The 15,224-nt window shown below is 35.7% G+C and overlaps 1 protein-coding gene across 1 annotated transcript; it reads right to left on the minus strand.

Annotated features, from left to right (window-relative positions):
- Nucleotides 1-14,864: 14,864 nt before the first annotated feature.
- Nucleotides 14,865-15,224, minus strand: LOC143618338 (uncharacterized). Its single transcript, XM_077090590.1, has one exon. It carries the CDS (start codon nucleotides 15,222-15,224, stop codon nucleotides 14,865-14,867), a length of 360 nt encoding a protein of 119 aa, XP_076946705.1.

Below are 15,224 nucleotides of genomic sequence, written 5' to 3' on the forward strand. Positions count from 1 at the left end.
ATTGAATTAGCTAACGGTAAGTCTATAGAAACAACTCATGTACTTGCGGGATGTAAGTTGAAACTGTCGGGTCATACTTTTGATATCGACCTCATACCTTTTACACTTGGTAGTTTCGATGTCGTTGTCGGCATGGACTGGCTATCCGAGAACCGAGCGGAGATTATATGTCACGACAAGATAGTCCACATCACTACCCCTTCCTGCGAAAACATTTCGATCCAGGGCGAGAAGAGCGGAATGACCACCAGCGTCATCACCCTCATGAAGGCGCAGAAATATCTACAAAAGGGTCATCCGTCAATTTTAGCCCATATTGTCGAGAAATCCGCGGAGGAGAAGCGAATCGAAGACATACCGATTGTGCGAGATTTTCCGGAAGTCTTCCCGGAGGATTTTCCTGGACTCCCACCTATTCGGAAAGTCGAATTCCAAATCGAATTGACCCCCGGTGCAGCACCCATAGCACGAGCCCCGTATCGGCTCGCACCGGCAGAGCTTCAGGAGTTGTCCACTCAATTGCAAGATTTGTTGAATAAGGGTTTTATCCGACCTAGCTCATCACCATGGGGAGCCCCTGTCTTATTTGTCCGAAAGAAGGACGGGACTTTCCGCATGTGCATTGACTACCGAGAGCTGAACAAGGTGACAATCAAGAACCGTTATACCTTACCCCGAATTGATGATCTGTTCGTCCAGCTGCAAGGATCGAGTTACTACTCGAAGATCGATCTGAGATCTGGTTACCATCAATTAAGAGTGCGCAAAGAATATATTTCAAAAACGGCTTTCAGAACTCGGTATGGTCACTACGAGATTTCGGTTATGCCTTTTGGCCTAACCAACGCACCAGCCGTATTTATGGATCTCATGAATCGAGTATGCAAGGCGTACCTCGACATGTTTGTGATTTTTTTTATTGATGATATCCTCGTTTACTCCAAGGACAAGACCGACCACGAAGAACACTTGAGGTTAATCCTGGAATTGCCGAAAAAGGAACAACTATACGCTAAACTCTCGAAATGCGAATTTTGGCTTCGCGAGGTTCACTTCTTAGGACATGTGATCAATGAGAATGGAATCCATGTCGATCCCGGCAAGGTAGAGGCCATCAAAAACTGGGAAGCACCTAAGACTCCAACTGAGGTGCGACAATTCCTAGGACTGGCCGGCTACTACCGGTGTTTTATCGAGGGATTTTCAAAGATTGCTCAACCCCTCAACGCTTTGACTCACAAGGGTACTAAGTACAATTGGGGTGACGCTCAAGAATCCGCTTTCCAACTGTTGAAAACCAAACTCTGTAGCGCCCCTATTCTAGCCCTTCTCGAGGGAACAGAAAATTTGAGGTACATTGTGACGCATCGATACAAGGCCTCGGTTGCGTGCTAATGCAACTCGAAAAGGTATAGCCTATGCCTCTCGACAACTACGAATTCACGAGAAGAATTACACGACCCATGACTTGGAACTCGGAGTTGTGGTGTTTTCTTTTAAGATATGGAGGCATTACTTGTACGGTACCAAGTTTACCATTTACACCGACCACAAGAGTCTCCAACATATCTACGATCAGAAGGAGCTGAACATGCGACAGCGTCGTTGGGTCGAGCTGCTTAAGGATTATGATTGTGCTATCAAGTACCACCCTGGCAAGGCCAATGTAGTGGCCGATGCTCTAAGCAGAAAAGAAACCGATAAACCTAGGCGAGTGCGAGCATTACAACTCACGATTCACGCCAACTTACCCGATCAGATTCGCGATGCGCAACTCGAAGCCTTGAAAGATGATAATCTCCCATCAGAACTCATGCGAGGTATGAACAAGCAACTTGAAACCAAATCGGACGGGGTCCGATATTTCGAAAACCGTATTTGGGTCCCTCGATACGGAGAGTTGAGAACTCTAGTGATGGACGAAGCACAAAAGTCCCGATATTCCATCACCCTGGCTCGGATAAAATGTACCATGACCTGAAAGCACTTTACTGGTGGCCAAACATGAAAGCCGACATTGCCACCTACGTGAGCAAATGCTTGACTTGTGCAAGAGTCAAAATAGAATATCAGAAACCATCTGGTCTGCTACAGCAACCGGAACTTCCAACGTGGAAATGGGAACACATTTCCATGGATTTTATCACGGGATTACCCAAAACACCGACGGGATGCGATACCATCTGGGTGATCGTTGACAGGTTGACTAAGTCCGCACACTTCTTAGCAATCAAGGAAACGGACAAAATGGAAAGACTGACTCGCGTCTACATGAAAGAAGTAGTGTCTAGACACGGAGTGCCTGTCTCAATCATATCTGATTGAGATTCCCGTTTCACTTCGCACTTTTGGAAGTCACTACAGAGTGCACTAGGCACCCGCCTTGATATGAGCACAGCATACCATCCACAGACTGACGGGCAAAGTGAGCGCATCATTCAGACCTTGGAGGACATGTTGCGTGCATGCGTGTTGGATTTCGGAAAATGTTGGGAACCTCACTTGCCTCTGGTAGAGTTTTCGTATAATAACAGCTACCACGCAAGCATTAAAGCAGCGCCGTTTGAAGCGTTGTACGGACGGAAGTGTCGATCACCTCTTTGCTGGGCAGAAGTGGGTGATAGCCAAATCACTGGTCCGGAATTAGTACTTGAAACTTCTGAAAAGATTGTTCAAATCCGCAACCGTATGGCGGCGGCACGAGATCGCCAAAAGAGTTACGCCGACAAGCGCCGAAAGCCTCTTGAATTTCATGTAAACGACCAAGTATTACTCAAAGTCTCACCTTGGAAAGGTGTGGTCCGTTTCGGAAAGCGAAAAGAAACTCAATCCACGATACGTTGGCCCTTACTGGATAACTGAGCGCATTGGTCCGGTAGCGTACCGACTGGATCTACCAACGGAACTCAGCGGCGTACAAAATGTATTCCATGTATCCAATTTGAAGAAATGCCTTTCCGATGAAACCCAAGCAGTCCCTTTGGACGAGTTGCAAGTTGATGAACAGCTACGCTTCATTGAAGAACCAGTCGAAGTTTTGGATTGGGAAACCAAAACACTCAAGCACAGCAAAATTCCAATCGTTAAGGTTCGTTGGAACTCGAGACGTGGACCGAAGTTCACGTGGGAACGCGAGGACCAAATGATGAAAAAGTATCCTCATCTTTTTGAAGGGTTGACCAAACACTGAAAACCGCGAAAGCCGTCAAACCGTCATAAATCACCAGAGGTATGAATTAAATTTCGGGACGAAATTTCTTTCTACTAGGAGATGATATGACAAACTGAAAAAAAAATTTCTTGCTTTTTCAGACACCCATCACGACTTGACCCAAATTTTCGGGACGGAAATTCTTTCAACATGGGAATGATGTGACACTCGTCAATTTCAGGTTAACTCGGTTAATCCAAACTCCGTCAATTCAAACTTAAGATCACTTGATCTATAACGCACATCTCATTACATTTAAACTAAGGTTTTAAATGACGCTTGACAATCACTACATATGTAGTCTTTCGGGATTACACCGAAACTCAAACGAGTTGACGCTAACCATTGGTGAATAAACGTAAAACATCCAAACAATAATTATTTGATAATTATATGTTAGGCTTATGTGCTATTTGATAATATTGTATAGAACACTAACTCAAGATGCAAACAAGTTACTTTATGCTAGAAAAGAAATAATTAGAAGTTGAGGGGCCTTGGTGTAACATATTATTATTAATAATAACAAAACCCTAACTCCCTCCCTCTCCCTCCTCAAACCCGATCGGACCCCCCCTCTCTTGCGACGGCAGCCACCACCAACACCATATCACCTTCGTTTTGGCCTTAGTTTTCATAATCGGAGCATTCCGCACTTGTTTCTAGTCATCTCTCACCTTCCTCTTGGTTGTTTCTGCGTTTTTAAGGTGTAAATATGAAACCCTAATTTTGTAAATCATGTTTTAAGTTTTCTTATGCTTTATATGGATTAGATGATGATTGATTATGCTTCAGTTATTGATTTAGATGATCATGTGTGATTTTGAACGGTGAAAGATTGTTAGATCATTGATTTTTCGTAAACCCTAGAGGGTTTACTACTGATTTTTATGGATAATTATGTTTATTGCATGTTGGGAGATATGTCGTAAGCTTAGGATGCATGCTAGATGATTGTGTGTCCTTGCTGAGTTTTGACAGCAGTGATAGTTAAACTTGAACGAGGTGTAACTTTTCTAGACATAACTTACAATCTGACTCAATCCACGATACGTTGCCCCTTACCGGATAACTGAGCGCATTGGTCTGGTAGCGTACCGACTGGATCTACCAACGGAACTCAGTGGCGTACACAATGTATTCCATGCATCCAATTTGAAGAAATGCCTTTCCGATGAAACCCAAGCAGTCCCTTTGGACGAGTTGCAAGTTGATAAACAGCTACGCTTCATTGAAGAACCAGTCGAAGTTTTGGATTGGGAAACCAAAACACTCAAGCACAGCAAAATTCCAATCGTTAAGGTTCGTTGGAACTCGAGACGTGGACCGGAGTTCACGTGGGAACGCGAGGACCAAATAATGAAAAAGTATCCTCATCTTTTTGAAGGGTTGACCAAACACCGAAAACCGCGAAAGCCGTCAAACCGTCATAAATCATCAGAGGTATGAATTAAATTTCGGGACGAAATTTCTTTCTACTAGGGGATGATATGACAAACTGAAAAAAAAAATTTTCTTGCTTTTTCAGACACCCATCACGACTTGACCCAAATTTTCGGGACGGAAATTCTTTCAACATGGGAATGATGTGACACTCGTCAATTTCAGGTTAACTCCGTTAACCCAAACTCCGTCAATTCAAACTTAAGATCACTTGATCTATAACGCACATCTCATTACATTTAAACTAGGGTTTTAAATGACGCTTGACAATCACTACATATGTAGTCTTTCGGGATTGCACCGAAACTCAAACGAGTTGACGCAAACCATTGATGAATAAACGAAAAACATCCAAACAATAATTATTTGATAATTATGTGTTAGGCTTATGTTCTATTTGATAATATTGTGTAGAACACTAACTCAAGATGCAAACAAGTTACTTTATGCTAGAAAAGAAATAATTAGAAGTTGAGGGGCCTTGGTGTAACATATTATTATTAATAATAACAAAACCCTAACTCCCTCCCTCTCCCTCCTCAAACCCGATCGGACCCCCCCCCCCTCTCTTGCGACGGCAGCCACCACCAACACCATATCACCTTCGTTTTGGCCTTATTTTTAAAATCGGAGCATCCCGCACTTGTTTCTAGTCATCTCTCACCTTCCTCTTGGTTGTTTCTGCGTTTTTAAGGTATAAATATGAAACCCTAATTTTGTAAATCATGTGTTAAGTGTTCTTATGCTTTATATGGATTAGATGATGATTGATTATGCTTCGGTTATTGATTTAGATGATCATGTGTGATTTTGAACGGTGAAAGATTGTTAGATCATTAATTGTTCGTAAACCCTAGAGGGTTTCCTACTGATTTTTATGGATAATTATGTTTATTGCATGTTGGGAGATATGTCATATGCTTAGGATGCATGCTAGACGATTGTGTGTACTTGCTGAGTTTTGACAGCAGTGATAGTTAAACTTGAACGAGGTGTAACTTGTTAAATATAAAACCAAACTAGAATATTTATTAGTCTAAAAGGTACTCTGAGTCTAGTTTTCAGAAAACCCAACCACGCCTGATTTGGAGGTGTTTTGGTTGCTCAAACGATTTAAATGTGATCAAAGGTCAAAACTGGTACCGGACAAATTGTAAGTTATGTTTAGACAACTGTAACTAAATGTTAATGTGGTAATTGGTCGAGGTTGTTAACACTAAAGTGTACTAGGTTGAGTCTAGTTTCTATAAAGTCCAAGTTTGTAATTTTTGGACAGATAAAAGTTAACTTTTATTATTTTACAAAACTGAAGTGCAAGTCTGAATTGTGAGACCTGCTGTTAGGTTGTTTTGTAATTATCATATCTCATGAACTACAAGACCAAATGGGTTGTTTCCACTTCTGGAAGTTAACATGTTGAGTTAAAAACTAACCCAATTGGTCTTGCATTAATTGGAATTACCATTTAACGGGAATAATAAATAAAATTCTGTTGCGCATGATTTTGACTGCTGTGAGTTTCCTGTAATGTTTTAATCGTTGTGAGAAATCTATGTGGAATAAAAATACAATAAAAATAGTTCTGGAACCTAACTCATGTGTGCTTTTGTGATAATTTTTGGTGAATTAATTGATATGTTATGATCTGTTGAATAGAGTAATCTTTCAAGTAGAAATCTGTCTTGACAGAACTAGCTGCTGTACTATATGAAAATACATGAAACGTGCTTGTTGCTAGATAATTGCTATGTTTTTGACTAAATTGCCCTTGTGGGGAATGATTGCTAGTAATGTACGATATTAATACTTGACACGTAAATAGTTGTTCATACATGTAACGTATCACCAATGTGTTTGTTGAGTTACACACAATTCACAAAAGAAACACGTAATGTATCTTATGCATAGGTATTATGTGCCGAGTCTAGAGACTCAATAATAGTTCCAACACTTAGAAAATCTCATTGTTGTTCTAGAACGCTGGTGAGGATTTTCTGTGACGCGCATCACTTGGGTGACTTGTTTTTGAATTCTTCGCAAACAGTGAGTTTCACGTTTCCCCTTTTTCTCTTTTAAACGCTTTTACTTGGGGGAGAATACATACTCCGAAACGCTTTAGGTTTTGTTATTAGATTATATATCACTTGTAAAGGCTAAGTGGCAAACGAAACAACTAAAGTCCTTCATAACATCGAACCGTTTAATATTGGATAATAGCGAGTCACTGTTGAGTAGTACTACTGGGTTTGACAAACCCCACCCAACGCTAAACTCGACTGGAGGTCGAGCGGGTGTAATTTTGGCTAACACATTTTCCATGGTCTGGATAGACATGGTGGCAAGGCAATTGATAAACAGTCAGCTTCGGTGTCGAACACTTAGTAATACTTGTTTTATAGGCTAGCTACCTATAGATATATAATTGATGTAACATTATCTGGTAACGCAAACGCAAAACGTAAACGCAAACGCAAACGCTTTATTTATATAAACTTGTGAACTCACCAACCCCGTGTTGACACTTTTAGTATGTTATTCTCAAGTAGCCGAGGCGAGCGCACGGTATAGGAACATGCATTACACTGAACTCTATCATTATTTGGGTTTTAACTCGTCCTGCGTGACGTAACACTTGGTTTATGATTTTTTCGCTTCTGCACTTATTTACACTTAAATGTTTCGTGGTTTGAAAACTTTACTTATGATGTTTGATTATAACTAATGATTCCGATCCTGTTAGTTCACACCCTGTGACGGTAAAACTCCGTTAGTGGATTTTGAGGGTGTGACACACATGGTTCGTCCCATTGTGTGGTTTAAAAGACATATTTATTTGTAAAATCTTAATACTCGCGGTTAGAAATTTTGGGGTTGACCTTTTAAATAAGTAGGAAAATGGAATAAATAATTGAAACAATTAAAATCTTATAGTATAACCAAAGTGAAAATAACTATTTTGGTTTAAATAAGTAAAGATGATCGAATAAATAAAAACCAGGGTAGGCAATTACGAAACGAGAATTGAAGTTAAATGTCCTCAAAGTGAAAGGATAGGTAAATCATTGAAATCCATGGTTGAAAGTCGGGTCACTAATTTAGTACAAAAATCTGATGAGTGAAATTTTAATAATGAGAACTCTGATAGAAGGAAATGAGAAATCCAATAAAGGAAACGAGAATCCAAAGAATGAAAATGAAAAATCCGATAGGTGTGAATGAGAAACCCAAAAGTGAGTACATGTGGTCGGGTCAACAACGTTACAATTAATAATATTGTACGATGCGTTTCATACGTGACCAAATTTGAGGTTATAAGTAATTGAGAATACGATTGCATAGAATGTAATAACATGAGAATGAGGTGAGTTTCTTGGGGTGACGCATACATGTATCAACATAAATAAAATGACGTTTGATTAACAATCAAAACAATCAATGAAAGGTGTTAAAATGTGAATACGACCACTATTTTGAAACCATTTATATAATCGTCATTATAGTAATGGTTTCTAATAGCATCAAAACTTGCAGACAGCCACACATAGACCGTTGAATAGATTAAATGAAATGATACAGAATAATGCATAGAATCGTGTTTTGCATAAATGCTCAAATATGAATAACATAGTCATGAAAAGCATCGTTTAAAAGATAAACAAAATTTTTTTAGCGAAATTGACATTTCGAAAGTATTACACAAATTGTTATAGAATAACTTGAATTCGATCATAATCAAAACACCAAAATAAAATCTCATGTACATAATATTGTCATTGAAATATCTAATCAAATGAAAAGAAATCGTAAAAATCCATGATACTCGAATAAACGACGAAATATATAAGTCGCTATCAAATGAAAATCTTGTAAGTTAAATTGTTAAAGAAATTTGTATACATAATGTTGTTGTGATGAAGATAATTTATGAAGAAATGATGTTTGTGATAATAAGAGGTAATAATTCGCATAAATTGTTATTAAACAAAATTTTTATGTCACAATATAAAGTATTCATAAATGCGTCCCAAAAAGAGTTTGTAAAGCCAAGGTCATTGAGTTTATGCATAATGATGAAAATTGAAATTTCTGTTATTGAATAAACCTCAAATTCAACATTTAAAATGAAACCTCGTATTTGTAAAGTCTTTATGAGATTTATCACCTTAGGTGACAATATTTAAAATCTTGAAATCATACATATAATCGTTTAATAACCCTTGAAAATGAAATCCCATAATAGAATTTCGTTGTCATGACAATATTTTTTTAAATGATTTATAAAATGTGAGCATAATATGTAAATCATTATTCTAGAAAGAGCCTATAATTTAAAAGTGATTATTTGAACACATGAGGTTGTAAATCATTTTTTTTAGAAAAAATGAAGCTTGCGTGTGTATGGAGGGGTTTTGGGGCTCGAATGGTAAATGGTTTGGAAATTTGGTGAAGAGTGAGTGTGTTTCGGTTGGCTTGCGTAGTTGGGTTTTCTTGAGTTGAATAGATGAGGTTTGTTGAGTTTTGGTCATTTGAGTGGGTTAGGTTTAGCTGATTTGTGTGAGTAGTGGTTGGGTTAATAGGTGAGGTTTGGCTTATTTGAGCTGGAGTTAAGTTGATGGGTTGGATCATTTGATCTTGGCTAGTTTGGATTGAGATTTGGTTTATACATGTATTTTGTAAGGAGTGTTTAGGTTGCTATTTTGATATCAAACTCTATGGTTGGATGGAAACAGTGTTACGATATGGTTTGTGATTTGACATAGCAAGGATCGAATGATCGAGTCACAGTTGGGTAAACTTTGGTTTGTATATGTCCAAGGCATTCGTGAGTGTGTTTGTCGGTGTCTTTGAAGTACTAGGATGGTGAGTTTGATAGGTTTTCGTGGCGTAGGAGTGTCGGTAGTTAGGGCCTTTTGTTGTGTTGATTTTTGTATATCTTGGACTTGCATGGGGTTTGGATTGGTGAGGATTTAACGTTGATGTGTTAGGTTTCGTTCATATTGAGGAAAGATTTGAGTGCTCAAGAAACTTTTGAAGTGGAATGGTGGTTTGTTTTAAGGCGGTAGTTTGAGATGGAATACGAGTGTTTGGGAACTTGTGGTTGCGTTTAGGGAGATTTTTGACTAATAATTGGTATTAAATTGAAAATATCATAATTTATAAATAATGTTTGAAATATCCATGAAAGTTCTGATAATTAATTACCAGTTAATATATATATATACATATTATATAAATAGAATTTTTGAGATCCGAGCATGTGAATCACACAAATTTTGTTTTTTGCTAAAAGTTTTCCTCTAAAATGAGAGTTGTTAAGATACGCCGGGTCGGCTTAGATTGTAAAATAAATTACATGAAAATTTAAAATAAATCAACCCACATAACGTAAGTCGTTCTTGAAATGCTTAAAATTAAGTAGTGGAAGACATCATGGAAAAACTAAGAAAAGTTTGCATTTTAAAGTTTATTGTAAAAATAAAAGTTGATCATCATGAGGAAGTAAAATAAATTTTTATAAAGATCAAATTAAAATTTTGCTTATGAGGAATTTAAAATAGATAAATTGAATGTTAAAATTTGTTATGAGGTTTCAATATTGAATGATAAATGTCGTTTTGGAAATACAAAGTTGCGTAATGAAATTTTTTTTACCAAGTTCGTTACCTAATGTCGTGTAACAAAAATATCATGATAAGTTAAAATGACCGGCATTGTAAATCGAGAAAATCACAAGTAAACGACTTTTGTCTTTAAAGTAAAATTTCTATGAAGTTTTGCATGAGAATTTCAAGAAGATTACAAGCTATAAGTTTGTGACTTTCTTGAAAAATCATGGCAAATCTATCATAAGAATTTTAAAACGTGGAAAATCGTATGATATAAATTTTTATTTGTGAAAATTTATAATGAACCAAAGATTACATAATGAGAGTTACTATGAAAATAAACTCGGGTAACGAAAATTCTACCTTGTATATTTAATAATATAATGTAATTAAAAGGTCGTGAGAAAATTTAAATAATCGATATTGTAAAATGATAGTTCCAAAATGAACAAGATCGTTATAAATATTGAAAAATTGTTTAAATCTTTGAAATTTGTAAATAATGTATTAAGATTTAAAGGCGGAAAAATCGTGCATGAACCACCATGACTTAATATTCCGACATTAAAACCCTTTTACAAAAAAATACCTCGTTGGAGTCTAAACATGTGCACATACCACCGCGTCTTTTTCATTTTTTCGAGTCAAATAATGTTTGTAACAAATAAAATCAATCGGACTACAACGTCATGTCAAAACACTAGTCCACGAACCACCGTGGTTCTATTGTTTTAACACCGAAAATTAGGATGACGAGCGGAACGCCCGCATTCGACTACTTAAAGTGGTCATCTCATAGGAGACAATCTTTAAGGAGATTTGACACAACGGGATCCAAGTCAAACACTCGTGATCCATAAAACACAATAAAACTAATGTTTTCGCGGTAAGATAAGGATACCTTACATTATTACGAACGTGCATGCATGTGTATATATATAAAATTAAACAAAAGTAAGGTAAGGATACCATAGTATGTTTCGAGTATTTGTGTATATATACGATTTGATGAAATAAATAAGTATATAAATAAACAAGTGTATTGAACAATCAAGTAGCGTAAACACGTATAGGCAACACGTATAAGGACCCTAGAGTAAAAATTATACTAGGTTGTTACGTCTAACCACCTATCCTATAGTCTTGTGGCTCTGATACCAATCTCCAATCTGTCACACCCCGACCAAAGGCGGAGAAACATGCCCGGGTGCAACGGATTGCCCAAAACACAAGACACTATTAAAGCGACAATATTTAATCTACTCATTTTATTTCATAAAATCAATAAACAATACATCTTGTTCATACAAACAAATTTAATACAAGTAAACATGTATATTATTCGTTTTGCTAATATCCTAATAGTCTTGGTAACGTTTTTCGTCAAGTCCTCAAGTCAATAAAAGTCAAACCTGTAACCATACATAGAATAATATTTGTCAACACGTATGTTAGTGAGCAATTTCATAGTTTGAGTATATATAATATGAGCGAAATTCACAAACGTATATGAGACTATAAATAAAAGCATCAGTCATGGTATATAAAACATATGTAATGAGGATCCTTTCGAATCGGTAATGACTGACATACTCGGATAATGAGGCCCTATTCTACTAGCGTAAGGCTTAGTAGTTAGGGGAGCGTATAGTCATACTTAATGAGTCTCAACAACAACATAAAAATAAACACTCGTGCACGTAAAGCATATGAGGTATATTTCACACAAAAGAGCAAGTATTCTAAGTATCATACACCCTAAAGTTTGTGGTTTGAGAAAAGTGTGTATAATAAATCATTCTTTTTTTGAATAAGTATGCATCTTACCCCCAAAATATAAAAGTGAAAACGGGGGATGAAATGTACTCACCTCGATTGACGAATCGAGAAATAATAATTGATCGAAATGTAGAAAGCTTGCGAACGAAACGAACGAATCCGACTTGAAAGCTAAATGAAAACGAATAAATAATATATTAATGAACTTGAACTTTAGTTGAAACTACATTTGAAACATTGAACGGGAAGGTTCGGTTGTTAATCAGGTTACCGGTTAATTTGTTAACGGTTAGGGACTCGTACTTAATTGATAATTTAAAATAAAATGATATTATTTTATTGGGCTTTTAAATAACTAAACCAATATTAAATAGAAACAAGATGAGTTTAAATCAAGAATTCGGTTTTATAAAAATGAATTGATAATAAGGCTTATAATAATATTATTAATGATAATGATAGTAATGAAAATAATAATTTTAAAATATGTTGTATGTATATATATATATATAGATATATAAGATAATGATGATAATAATATATAAATATACGACCAATTGAGAATTGTTGTTAAAACTAATAATAATAATTATAATAATAAATATAATAATAATTACTTTTTTTGTTGAATACATTATTAATAGATTTATGAATTTTACTAATGTTAATTATTATATTATAATAATCATATGTGCCATATTAATGATAATGACTAATATTTATAACACTTTAATTGTAATAGTATTAGTGATAAAAATATAACTCGAGTAACGATGACGTTAAATGGCAGCTAGGCCCGACATGGTTTTCGGTTCAATAAAACAAGTGGATAATATTAACAATAACAGAATTTAATAATATTACTTAATAATCATAATAAAAATGATAATAATAATTATAATAATAATAATCTATTAATTATGAAAATAATGATAATCATATTTGATTTGTTAATGATAATAATAACAATAATTATAATAATAATAACTATCTTGTTAATGATAATTATAATAATAATATTAATCATAATAATAATAATAATAATATAATCTAGATAATAAATATAATGTTAATAAAAATAGTAATATTAACTTGAGTAATTTGTTAACAATAACAAACCAAGGTTGGTCACGGAGGGAAATCGAACCCGTGACCTCAAGTTCAACAACTAACGTACAAACCAACTAAACCAAGATAACAATTGTTAATTAAACCCATAAAGAATAAATATATCCAAACTTTAAACTCAGTGCCATTTTCATTACAACCGGTTATGATTAACAAGTTCGATTACTGTTTATAAGTTAGACACAAAGATGATTAAAACTCTAAATCTCCTTACCTACAATATGATATTTGGCCGAGAATATTTGTCGGAGCTGAGCAGGGATCGTCGAAGATTTTGTTGCCGTCACGGGGAGAGAGATTGTGACGGAGAGAAAAAGAGGCGGAGAGAGAGAGAGGTGGAGGAAGAGAGAGAGAGGCGGAGAGAGCGAGAAAGAGAGATTGAGAGACGGAGAGAGCAGAGAGAGTGAGAGACGAAGAAAGGGAGACGGAGCCGGTTTTCCGGTCGCTGGAAAAGCGACCGGAGAGGGGAGGGGAGGGTGGCTGATGGTGATGGTGTTACCAGAGAAACCGAGAGAGGGAAAGAGAGGTGGTGTCGGAGTTACGAGGGAGGTGGTGATACGGCCGGAGATCGAGAACGGGGAGGTGGGGTTACGGCCGGTCGCCGGAAAACGGCGCCGGAGTTAAAGGAGGAAGAGATGGGGGCTGGTTGTTTTTTAAAAAGAGTTAGGGTAAGGGTTTGTGTATGTATGTATATATATATATATATATATATATATATATATATATATATATATATATATATATATATATATATATATATATAGGGTAAGGATCCTAAGAGAACCCTTTGCAAATTGAGAACTTTGAGAACCATTTTGGACCACTAAAAACACCTTTAAAAAAATCATAAAACAAAAAATAATAAAAATTTTAGAAAAAGTAAAAAAAAAAACCAAAATTCTTATATTTCATTCCGGTTTCAATAAAAAAAATACAAAAAAAATAAGAAAAAAACGTCGTATTATACACATGTATAATTTTATATAATCTTTAGTTACGTAATATACACATATGTACAGATCATTTATCTTAAACTATACACATGTGTACAAAAAAAACATGTAAATATACATATATGTATATATTATACATATGTGTATATAATTTAGTTAAACCGAGTTTTTTTTTATGAAACCGGGATGATAAAATAAGAATTTTGGTTTTTATACTTTTTTGATTTTTGTGTTTTTTTTATTTTATGATTTTTTTTTATTTTTGGGTTTTTTGTTGTCCAAAATGATTCTCTTAGTTCTCAATTTTAAAAAAGTTTTCTCAAGATCCTGATCCTATATATATATATATATATATACATACTTTCAAAACACCCCCCTTAAGTTTCAATCAAAGTTTAATATGAGTTTAAAGGTTTATAAAACTTATAACGACTTTCCGAAAATCATTTTGAACACCTTATGCTTTTGTTAGCGACACTATAATATGATAAACATCGATTTAATGATGATCGAGGTATATAATAATATTATATAATAATTATTTAAGGTTCTAAAAAAATGTTGAGTCGGGTTTACATAAAAAAATTTATAAAACGAATCAAAATCGGGACCCGAATTTGACGAATGTCACACCTTCCTCTCATAGATGTGTTACCCCTGCCTCTAAAGGGGTGCCTCTAAAGGGGTAGTTTTTGGGCTTATTTGAGTTCTTCATGGATTGGAGGGCATGTTCAATATTCCCTTTTAATTTCTCAAGGTTCTGCTATTTATTCTTTCTTCTTGGGACTGCAGACGCCCCATGAGTTTTTCGGGAGTGAGAGTACAGAGATCATTGTTGATTTCTATAGAAAGCGCAACATAATCGAACTTCGATGTTAGGCTACGTAGTATCTTCTCACCAATAACCTGATCAGCAATAGCTTCCCCATATGCCCTATTTTGACTTACTAGAGCCATAACACATCCAAAGTAATTTCCAATAACCTCTCCTTCTTTCATGGAAAGGTTCTCAATATCAAACCTCAGGCTTTGAAGTTTAATAGCCTGAACTTGCGAGTCACCTTGAAACCCCGTCTTTAAGATTTCCCATGTTTCTTTAGCCAT

Source organism: Bidens hawaiensis, unplaced genomic scaffold (assembly GCF_021521415.1).
Source record: "Bidens hawaiensis isolate Kalapana, Puna unplaced genomic scaffold, B.hawaiensis_p1.1 tig00069548_1, whole genome shotgun sequence".
Taxonomy (NCBI): domain Eukaryota; kingdom Viridiplantae; phylum Streptophyta; class Magnoliopsida; order Asterales; family Asteraceae; genus Bidens; species Bidens hawaiensis.